At 30.5% G+C, this 12,633-nt stretch overlaps 1 protein-coding gene across 1 annotated transcript in view; it reads right to left on the bottom strand.

Moving 5' to 3' along the window:
• Positions 1-10,263: 10,263 nt before the first annotated feature.
• The window catches only part of LOC112517863 (UDP-glycosyltransferase 74G1-like), an 11,914-nt gene continuing 9,544 nt past the window's right edge, over positions 10,264-12,633 (bottom strand). Inside the window, exon 3 of the mRNA XM_025125234.1 lies at positions 10,264-10,300. Coding sequence (XP_024981002.1) covers positions 10,264-10,300 — 37 coding nt within the window. The remainder of the gene's footprint in view (positions 10,301-12,633) is intronic.

The raw sequence follows: 12,633 nt of genomic DNA, 5'->3' as shown, positions 1-12,633 counted from the left end.
GTTTAATAATATAACATTTTATAAATTTAATAATTAAGTATTATGTTAATTATACTTTAGATTTTTTATATTTAAAATGAGATGTTTATCTTATATTTGATTATGTTTATCTGCAGTTAGTTATACAAATTCAGATATGAAGCTTTAATAATTTGTACTTACGCGCAATATACTTGCAAACTTGATTTTTAAGTAATATGCATTAATAAGCAGTACTTTACGTATAAAAAATGGTTTTCAAGAGTTTTTGTCAAATGCTTTATAATATATTATAGATATAGCTTGATAGTTTAATAGTATAATAATAAACATATATATTATTTCATTATTATTATTATTATAACATTAAAGATGTTTTTAGGTGTTTTTTTAGTATGCGGTTGAAGTTGTGTTTTTTTTAGTGTTTAAAAAACCTACCATTTTTAGTGTTCTTTTTAATGGTTGGGTTGGAGATGCCTTAACTGTGGAGAAACTCTTACATAATTAACACTTATCATGTAAGAAAAGTTCTCCAACAATCCATTTTAATAATCTAGAATATTACTCGATAAGACAAATGAATATAATAACTATTAATCACTAAACGTTTGATAAAACTGATTAATATCATAGATTTAAAAAAAAGATATATATATATATATATATATCTTTTATATATATTTAATACAGGAAATTGACCAAAATGACTAGTTTATATATCGTACGCTAACAAAATGACTACTTTTAAGCTTTTTTTCAAAAAAATAACCAACCAAATCGCCCCCCAAGGGTGATTTTTGACCAGAAGTCTTCAATCCTTCACACCTGCTGCCAATATATGACCAAAAACTTTTTTATTCGCATTACGTTGGTTTTGGGTGGACTTAGGACCTTGAACAAGTGTGTACGTCATACAATTTCCGAACATGAAACATACTGGTACCATCGATAGAAACCGCCATTAAACGCCAGTTGCAGACCGAAGTGGAGTTACACACTGCCTCGTAGCGGTGTTTGCTTGATTTTTTAATCTTTATCTGAAAGTTTTCATGAATGCACTTTGATCTCAATGCGAGCTTCAATGCTTCCTTCGAGTCAAAGGTTTGTAGAACTTCTATATGTGATGTAGGCTGGTAGGAAGTGCTTTCCTGTTTAGGTTTGATAACAGGGGTTGGACAAGGTTTTGGGTCAGACATACCCCAAAAACTATTTCTTACTAGATGAGTTTTTTTATAATCTGAGTTATTATCTTTGGGTATATTCAAAATTTCTGCTGCAACAGAAACATCTTCATCCATATTTACCCCCCTTAATGTTTTTGACTGTTTCGAAGACTGGTCCGGAGATTGGTTCAAATCTTGAACCAAATATCTATCATGATCAACATGATTTATTGGTTCAAAATTATCAGACGGTTGATTATCGGGTTCATTGACTATGTCAGCACCATGTTGATTGATTCCCGCAACATTGTAGGTATGAGCGCCACTACTACCGGGGAAGAAACTGTTTGGTTGATTGAACCCGACAGCAAAACATGGATTTCCACCACTACCACCGGGGACGAAACTGTTTGGTTGTTTTATTTCAGCCGAAAAATATGGATTTCTTCGACTACCACCAGGAAAGAAATAACCTGATTGATTGATTCTGGTAGAACTGTATAGATTTCCACCACTACCATCGGGGTAAAAAGTACCTGTTTGATTGATTCCAGAAGGCCCGTATGGGTTTGCACCACTACCGCCGCGAAAAAACGTACTTGGTCGATGGATTATGGCACTTGACGGATTTCCACCATAACTACCACCGTCGACAACAGAGAGTGTGAAAACTTTCGGTGAACTTCGATAAACAAAGTTCTGGAACATCATCACATCCTCGTCGTCACCTAGCTCAAATACATGATAACGCGAATTATTTCTGTAAAATAACCTAAAAGGACCACGCAAACCAAACTTTTTAGCAACACGTTCAACCAAACCAACATGTGTTATTGACGAAGACAAAGGTAATATACGTAAAGGAGCTCCTAACGGCACATACTGTATGACACCGTTTATCGTCTTGAACGAACCGCCACTTCGCACATACACGAAATGTTTTCCACTTTGACGTGATTCCATATTTGTGTTTCAGGGTTATGATGATAGAAACGCTAAAAGTTGTGAGAATATTTGGACGAATAAAATTTGAACCTCGCCCCTAATTTCAAGGCTACCAAACGATCAATAACTAGCTCGAGACGAGATACAAGTAAGTTGCAAAGGAGAAGCAGATTGAATATTTGAAATAAATCACAAAATTCATACAATTTTATTTAGTAAACTAAGGAATTTATATACATGAAATTCGTCCCAAAACAGTCAAACTCAAATTTAATATGTTAAATCTTTACGTCATAAATTATTTATGCTAGAAGACAAAAAAGAGGTCAAATAGCCCCCTGATATGTCAAATCGTTGGGACCCATCCCCAAGCATCGCCCCCGGGGGCGATTTGGAAATCTGACAGGTTGAAACATTTAAAAGAGCTCATTCGCCCCCCAATATGTAAAATCGTTGGGACCCATTGGAAGCATCGCCCCCCTGGGGCGATTTGGTGATCTGGCAGGTTGAAATATTTACGTAAAAATATTTTAACTGTTATATATATATATATATATATATATATATATTCTGACAAATTGAAATGATGTGTAATTTATGAGCAAATCCAAACACGATTTTAACTTTTACACTCACATTGTATAGGTTTGGGTACGAATATCAACGCAGTTGTCTGGGAAAGCTGCAGTCAATTATTTTACTTTTAACCATTTTAATTTTTTTTACAATTTCAAAAAATGAACCAAACAAAAAAATTGGAATTTGATCAAAATAATTTGTCATTTCAATTCTATCAAATTGTTTTAAATTTTACGAACCCAAACGGTTCCTTAAAGAAATCTACTTTAATCGTTTTTTATTTAAATTTATTTTTTAACCAATTTTTACGTTAAAAAAAAGTGATATATTATTTACTGATTAAGAGTTTATTTTTTTTCAAAATTTGATGTTTACAAGTTGCCATTTATTACATATTTTTAAATATTTTATTAAATAATAAAATATTTGTTGATTTATTGGTTTATGGTTGATTAGACGTTTGCTGCAAATGGGTTTAAAAAGAGACCACCATCACGAACCTTTTATGACACATGACAAAACAAGAGGGTCCCAACCCATCGATCCCTTTCAGGGTTGGTAACCGTGCTTGCATGCTTTTAAGCTTCTAGGGTTCGAACCAACGGTTAGACCCATGATTTTTGTCGAACCTAAGGTGGATTAAAAGCTCGTAAAGATGTTTGATATGTTTTTATTTGAATTTCACTGTTTTTTTCGGTTAAGTTTTCTTGTTGATTCGGAACAACTTTTCTTTTTGGTTTTTTTGATTGGTTTCGGGTGATTTTTTCAGTTTTTGGTTGGTTTCGAGTGACTTTTTTGTTTTTTTAGTTGACGTCTCTTGTATTTTCTAATATCTTAGAGCACGTCTCAGAGTTTAGCATGTACACCTTTCATACAAAAAAAAATCCACTTTGTGAAAATTGGTTGGACGAATGCATGGAACCCATTGGAGTCTTCATAGGCCCAAACTTGGCTTGAGCTCGAGATATGGCACAAATGGGTTAAAAAAATATGGATTAGTTAACGATTTGGTCAAAATGGTTCAAAAAAGCACGATCCAATCATGGTCCGCTCTGATCCAATCTGTTCCAAAAAAAATTGGACTAATTAAGGATCAATGATATGGTATGTTTAAAAAAATGTACCCTAAACCTATTAAAACAGTTTTATTGTTTAATCCTATAAAACAGTCTATTATGACATTTAGAGGTCGTTTACTCAACGTTTACTGGTAAGAGTCAACACTTTAATTTAACTTAGTGAGGAAGAGTTTAGTCCATTAAAACAACATCGTATGCAATAACATCTGTTAAACGCGTACCGGATAAAAATCATTACTATCACTTACTGGATAAGACCCCTGGTCCTTATCACAGAGGCAGACCTATATTTTTTTTCAAGCGATAACACCATTTAACCATAAGAAATAGAAATATGAAATTTTTTTCCTCACAAAATAATCATTATTTGTTAGTTAGTTAGTTATTTATTTTCCGTATGTGGAACCTATGTTAATTGCAATTTTTTTAATAAACATATTAAATTTGAAAATTAAAAGCTAAAAATTAAGAAAAAGATGATCAAACCTGCACTTGGATAGCAGAAAAATCATGCAAATCAACTCTACCAAAAGAAACTCATGTCGTCATTGTAATTTCAAAATATATACGATTGTATACAAAAAATGATACGGTGACACCTTTTACAACCATACAAATTTTTACACTACGACAGAGGAAAGAAGCTGTGGCCCATGCCACCATATGAACTAGTCTGTGGATCCACCTTTGCCCTGTCATCGCTCTTACCGGTTAAAATTCTCATTTTTTATCACGTTTATTCAATAACATAAAATGACACGTTAAACAGTTATCGGGTAAATGTTCAGTAAACAGCCACTTCAACATTTTAGGAATTATATAAGCCCAATCTTGTTCGAACAATGTTGACCAGACTTTTTAGAATTGAATCATATGCAGCTGTAGTGGTATCTAATTTGTAGATAAATTGCAACCAAAATGATCGTATTTTAATAATTTGATCGTACTATTATTTTGTGAAATACCATAATAATATTTTTAAATAAATTACATAAAATTAAAATCAAAATAAATACGTTATTTTACACAATTTATGCTTCATTAATCTATTTTATAACACTAAGGGGTTGTTTGGCAGTTGTTGAATGGTTGTGCAGAATCATTAAGTGGTCAGAATGATTAAGATGCTCTCATGATACAGTGCAAAATAAAATATAATTGTTTGGTAATATTTTACAATGAAATTAGGGCTCTTAATGGTTAAGAAAGGCACATGATACAAAATCATTCAGATAGTTTTAGAACCATTAAGAGACATGTTTTTTTTTGTCAAACAAAATTCACTTTTTAACGATTCAGATATTGTCTCTTAATTGAACTATTAAGAAGTAAACAAATAACCCTAATTTAAAGAGATGTTACAACTTTCAGTCGTTATCATGATATCTCTTTCGCCTTTAATACGATTTCTTGAAAGTGACATTGAATTTGGGTTTGTGTTCTTCTTGTTCAAAAAATTTCAAAATAATTATTAAAATATATATAATTTCGTGGTTTCATATATTCAAAAAAGTTGGATTTTTGTGAGAATGAGAAGGGTAAAATGGGATCTCTACCGTCGAATGAAATCTGATTGAAGAGTCGTATCAGATCAACACTAATGAGAAACACCAGATCAATTATCTTTTACAGCATGATTAATAGGTTGGTTTGATTTTAAAACTGAACAATGGTTCAAATCCAACTCTTATTCTCACACATTATGCCACGACTTAAAAATGTCGAGGCTTTGCTGTGGGCCTGTGACGTGTAAGGCTTAAGGCTTAAGGTTTGAGCTCACTGCTATGACGCGTCTCACGCCATTTTAACGATTGTCAATAACTGATCGTTAAAAATGAATAAATGATCCATCAATAATAACTTTTTTGTATCATTTATACCGTTGAGTAACGTTCGCAGAATGATGGGATTGCTTTAGAGAAATTTGAATACTTGGTACATGATTATGTTATTACTTTTTAGTAATTAAATTTTTTAAATTTAAATAAATCTAAACGTAAACTACAAATTTGGTCCCTGTACTTTGTCGAAATAAAACTTTTCATCCCTACAGTCTTGAAATTACAAGATAGCTTATATGGTTTGCAAAAAACGTATGGATTTGGTCTTTCTCTAACGAACGTTAAAAAATTTCGTTAATTAAAATATATTTCATAATTTTATTAATTTTTTGCTTTTTACCCAATAAAAAACCAGAGACCAAAACCATAAAACTGATTACCATTTTGTAAAAGACAAAATATCGATAAAATGACAAAAACGTTCTCATTTAACGGAATTTTTTAACGGCCGTTAAAACAAGTAACATAAACCTAAATGTTTTTACAAATCACGATTAATATTTTGTAGTTTTAAAATTATAGGGACAAAAAATGTTAATTTTGACAAACCATGGGGACAAATTTGTAGTTTACTCTAAATTATAATATAACAAAATCCATGATTTAAGCCTTAAAAAATAGTGAATGATTAAAGGGTAAAAGGAAAAGCAATTCCATGATTTAAGCTATGTGCCCATATTTCATATTATTTTAAATAAAATGAATAATATATTTTAGAAGCATTTATATAATTTTTTTTATTAACTTGGATATCCAATTGGTTATGTGAGCTGACTAATCTTCGGGTGATCACCCGCTTCGCTGGTAGTCCGGAGTCACTGCATTTGAACCTCTGTGGCCAAAAGGGGATTTTTATTTAAGTTGGTGAGTCTCGTTAAACGCATCAAACTGCTAACAAACAAGTCCTAAATCAGTTCATTAAACTCATGAAACTGCTAATAAACAAGCCCTAAATCAGTTCTAAAAATATCAACCCTTTTACTTAAGATTATAATTAATAATAAAGTAATATTTATTTGATGGTTGTACAACATATAGTGGGACTCATGTTGTCTTAATGAGACAAACCCCTCTTAATTGATTTTATTTGTTTGGAAAGGACAAAAAATTGATATAAAATATGAATATAAACATGCAATTTCTATTAAATTATGCCATTAATCCATACCATGTTGTAAGGGTATTTATATTAAATATCACATGATTATTAGTTTTATTAATTTATTATAAAAATTGATATTTATGTATTTTTATTCTATTTATATTAATTATATTGTTTTTTAACCCCTGACCTCCTAGGAGACTAATGACTACAATACCGCTAGAGCCAAAGACCATTTGGTTTGTTTTCAACGTTTATATAATAGAATTTGGGAGTTTATCCATAATCTAGATTATATGAAAAAGTTCAACGAAAATAGTAATTAGAGACATCTTATCAAGTAAGCAGCTGAGCCTGAGCGTATCTCAACAGTTATCTACATTGAGACACTAAAAATATGTTTTATAAAACCTTATAAATGTCTTAATAATCTGTTTCACGTAACTTAAATTCAGTGGCAAAAATAGTGCATCTTATGTACAAGTATTATAATAGAATCAAATGAACTAAGACATATAAAATGATGGTTTTCTATTAAGTCTTGTATTGATAAATCTGTATATGTGGATCAGTTTGTCCTATAAATTGAGAGGGTTTTTATTTTCGAGGTTTTTTCATAAATGAAATTAACCAGTTCTTTTAATTCGGAAGGAAAATTTTGGGGAAAAAGACTTTTTTTTTTTTTTGCATAAAGCTCTCCTAAAAACTTACTGAATAAACCACTTTTTATATCATTAAGCCAATACTAACCAGTCATCTATAGTTAACTGAATAAGGTGTGAGTCCACAATGCTAGTTTAGTTCAAACTATCATTGAACTAAAACTTTGGTTCAAAACTTGAACTTGTAAAAACTTGAACTTTGGTTCAAAACTTTGGTTCGAACCTTGAACTTGGTGTATGATGTTCTGTTAGCTTTTTAGATTAAATATTTGATATTTATTATAAAGATATAATAATTACTGAACTTGAAAAAAAAAATACAGACTAACAAAAGGGGTTTTTCTAAGAACCGCCAACATAGACATTTGTACAGGTTCTTAATCCGATGTAGCAAAAACAATACAAAAAGTTGGTTTTTATAAGAACCTTCATTGGAGATGCTGTAAAATTTATCTCTATATGTTGCTAAATATACCATCTTTAATAATTTCCTTCTCATATATATCAACATTAAAACTTATTTTTTATATTTTCTATACATAATTTAATCTGATTTTGATATAAATAAAAGCAGATATAATAACATTATGTATCCACCATAAATAAATTAAATAACTAAATAACAAATATGGAGTTATGACAATTGAACCAAGGTGTGAAGATGACAAAACACACACACACACATTGGAAATGGTGATATATGTATATACAAAACATTTTACTGCAAAATCAATGTACTATTCTTTTAAAAAAACAAATAAAGTATTTTATCTGATAATATTATCTTATTTATTTATTTTTTTATTAATCTGGATATCCAATCCGTTATGCAAGTTGACTAATCTTATGAAGACCACTTGTTCTGTGGGTAGCCCGGAGTCATTACATTTAAACCTCCGTGGATTCCTCATTGGATTTGAACTTGAGACATCCAGACACTTTTGACCTGTAGAACCCAAGTCAAACCAATTAAGCACCACCTTTATGGTTTAATACTATCCTTTCTTATAACGTAAAATGAATTACAATTTTTGTTTAACAAGAAAATCAAAATACACGTTGTAATATATTTTTTTATTAAAAGGAAAAAATCGCGAAAACTAAATCAAAAACAAAAATCTGTGTTATGTTTGTTGTAAAAGTCTTCTGTTTATGTAATCAGATAACAAACTCGTGATGGTGTCCCGAGGTAAAGGAAATGTGAGCTCTGATCCGGACGGAATCATCTCATGGTTTCAAGAAATAAGATACCAACAAAGTTGTGTTTGAGTCAGGGTTTCAAGTTGTAACCAATGCATCTGGTAAATGGGAGGAAAACGATACTGCATTTGGAGCGATCATAACTATTGCAGGTTTATTGATCTGTCAATTAAGATTCAATTTATCAGACACATAAATGGAGTTGTCCATTTGCTAACAACGCAATCAAAATTCTACATGTTGCCTACTGTAGAAAACAAACACCCTTGACACACTGTGTTAATACTAAATTTGTATAAACTGTTGGTTTAAAAGTTCGTTAAATCATGTGCTTAATATAAAAAAAATTGAGTTTACAAGCAGTAAACACTTTTTTATTAATCATTTTACAGTTAAACGAGTACAAATAATGTTATGTCGAAAAAAATATCAGTTTAATCATGTTTTTTTTTATGTTTTTTTTCGTAATTATACATGTTGGGAATTATGGATCATTGTAATCTCATTGAGATAAAACCAATAACACTACAATCATAAAAAAATATGTCCAAGGGGTCGTTTACAAAACATTTACCAGTAAAATTCAACACTATCATTTACTTACTGGGTAAAATTCTAGTCAACAAAAACGGCTTTATATGCAACAATTTACCTGGTAAGAGTCGACTGTGGTAAGAGTCATTGTTCTTACTTACCATGTAAGAATCTCGGTCTTTGTCTTGCTCTTACCGAGTAATATTTTTGGCTTTTGCCATATTCAACCGGTAAGGTAATGTAACTTGGTAAGTGCTTATCCGAATAAGCATTTGGTAAACGACCCATAAACTTCAGCTAAATCATGTTTTTTTAAGTTAGGGATTGACTTTTAAATAAAGTCAAAGTATACTTTTATTATTGTTGAAAACAATTAAGTTAACAAAATAGAAAATAAAAGTAAGTTTCAATTTACTAAAATTTAATGGTATTTTGATCAGTGACGGATCTAGAATTTTTGTAGAACAGATGTATTTTTAAGGTGGATTAAAGTCCTGCAAAGTCATCCAATGTGTTTTCAGCGAAATTTTACTATTCCAAGGTAACTTTTTAAGTTTTTTGATTGATGGTTTTAACCCCAAAATATAATACTGACTGTAAAAAAATTATGAAGGTAAAAAAAAAAAATTATATTCAAAATATTCCTATGTCAAGTGTGTCGGTGCTACCAAGAGTTTTGGAATTTAGCAAAATGGAAAAATCCAACAAAAATTACCATAAGAGTGAATTACAATTTACATCGGTGTCTAAAACGTGTTAAATATATACGGGGTTCTTAATTTACGTTTCACATTACACATTGGTCGCTCAAGCTAATGCCATCAAATATGGGTCCGTTGAGTATAATTGGTGCACCTCACATAATCAAGATAAAGGTGCGGAGACAACGACGATCAAAAGGAGATCGACAGCGTGGTGGTTGTTGCTACAAGAAGGGGCACGACTTGTTGAAACAGTGGCCGACGAAGTGAAAGGGAGCATAGGCAACAGTCTTCGCTTTCGTACACTCTTATGCTTTCTGCAAGAGTGTGTTCCCACCGGAAAAAGGTAGTTTTAGATAACTGGAAACGGGAGGGTGGTTATAAAACTAACTTGTTAAATGTTAGATAATGCATAATTACTTAAAAGTTCAAGCTTACAAATAAATTTTACGTGACTATCATAAAAGTAACCAATAAATCAATCAATAAACACAGTAAAACATGAGCTGGATAACCTCAAACCAGAATATTTTATCATATTTTGTGTGCACAAAAAAACTGTACAACATTAAAACTGTAATAAATTCCATAATTATTTTAAAATCTAAAAAATAACTATTCAATTATACCAAAAAGGAGGATTTCATAATACTTAATTTGACATCAATATTGATATATCTTTTTGGCTTTTTTACCTGTTCCTCAGCCATCTCCAGACTTGGTACATCTTCACAAGCATATCGATCATCTTCTAGGTTTATTAGATATGGGTTTGGTGTCAACGATGCTTGGACCACCACTATCAGTTTGTTTTGTATTTAGAAGTTCTTTTAATTGATTTGCGTTTGTATGCTTAGTTTGTTGTTGATTTTATTGATGAAGATCCATAATAAATAATCTTGATGTACTTAAAAGCAAATGAAGAAGATGAAGATGAACATTTATCAAATAAATCTGGACGAAATTGCCCCTCATGTGAGGGCCACATGGGGTAGCTAATAGACCTCAAGTTAACGATGTTAACTTGAGGTATCAACAGTATCATGAAAATAAAAAGTTAAGAACCTTGAATTCGATGTAAATAGTGCGTTTAAAGAACCATAAGAATCAACAATGTAATTTACTCTGTATTTAAAAAAAAATCAGTTTAAAACACTTTATACTCATACCACATCAAATTTGTCGTTATTATAACATAAAATTAATTATGTAACATCCCAACAGCAGATTGTCTCAGTAACATATAAATCAACTGGTGAAAACTAACGAATCTAATATTTTTATTTATGTAATACATATTTTTACAAATAATTAATTAAAAACCTTAGGGGCCGTTTACTTAAACACCTACTAGTAAAATTCAACACTATCACTTACTTATCGGACAATATTTTATTTACTAAAATGCTTCATATGCAACAATTTATCGTGGTAAGCGCTAACCATGGTAAAAATATTTATCATCACTTACCGGGTAAGATTTAAGATTCTTACTTTCGTTCTTACCGAATAAGATTCTTAGTTTTTACTATATTCATCCGATAAAATAAATTGACTTGATAAATGTTTATCCGGTTAAATGTTTGGTAAACCACATTTTTAAAGGTTAAACAAATTCCATAAAACTAGAGAATTGGCTACCAATTTCTTTGACTTTGACATGTTGTCTCGCGTGTGTGTGAATTGCGTGATTGCCGGCAATTTTGACTTTCACGGTTTTCTTGGTTTGACTCGTGCAAGAAAACATTGTACCTTTTAGTGTCACATATTTTAAATTAAATTAAAATATGATGTTTTTTTACCTAGTAAGATTTTAGTCTACTAAAACGGTATCATCGGCAACAATTTATCTTGTAAGAAATTACCGTGATAAGAGTTGTCGACCTTACTTACAGGGGAAGCTCTTGGTCTATGTCTCGCTTTTACCGAGTAAGATTCTTGGTTCTTATCATATTCATCTGGTAAGATGATGTGACTTGGTGTTCATTTACCCGAGTAAGCGTTTGGTAAACGGCCTCTAAGATTGATGTTCACAGATTCCCATAATTTGGGTTTTCGTCTGATTTTCCTTATATATAAAAACATCTTTTGGATAATCTATACTTACGTTTTTTATACGATCATTATTCATAAAGTTGATTACGCTTTCGGTCCCTCTTGTACGTCTTAAATTATGACAAACATCCCTGTTATGTATATGGTCCTATATCTCCATGGTCCCTCTCATTAACAGAGTTAACAAAAATCCGTTAGCCCAATTAACTCAGGGGTATTTTCGGGTTTTATAAAAAAATTATAATATTTAAGTGTATGTTGGTAAGAGAAATCATAGCCATAATCAACTCGATATCATAAAAACTATATTTATAATTAACGAAGTATAAAAATGTTAGTCTTAATTTTTAGGGTTAAATGCATGAAATAACAACCTACTTTCATAAAATTTCTTATTTTAACATTCTACTTTTGTTTTTTTTATTACAACAATGTACTTTCAAATTATTTTTTATTAAGATATTATACTTTAAAAAATCTACACATAATAGCAATGGATAACATGTTACCTTTTAAACCGGTTAACCCTATGACTTTTTTGCTTGTGTGACTTTAATGGGGTGATGTGGATGACACATCATTTTGATGACTTAACTAAAATTAAAATAAAAACGTATTTCAAATTATTATTAATGATTTTCATTTTTTATTGCTATGATCTAAAAAAAACATTTTTTTTTCTTTTTCTTATTAAGTTGCATGCAAATTAAATATTCTTAGAGTAAAATATTTATTAAATAAATATGAAACATTATTTTCGAGATATATTTTGTTTGTAAAAAAAGTAACTTTT

The sequence above is a fragment of the Cynara cardunculus genome (assembly GCF_001531365.2).
Source record: "Cynara cardunculus var. scolymus isolate 2C chromosome LG 9, CcrdV1, whole genome shotgun sequence".
Lineage (NCBI taxonomy): Eukaryota > Viridiplantae > Streptophyta > Magnoliopsida > Asterales > Asteraceae > Cynara > Cynara cardunculus.
This window is presented reverse-complemented; position numbering and strand designations above follow the sequence as displayed.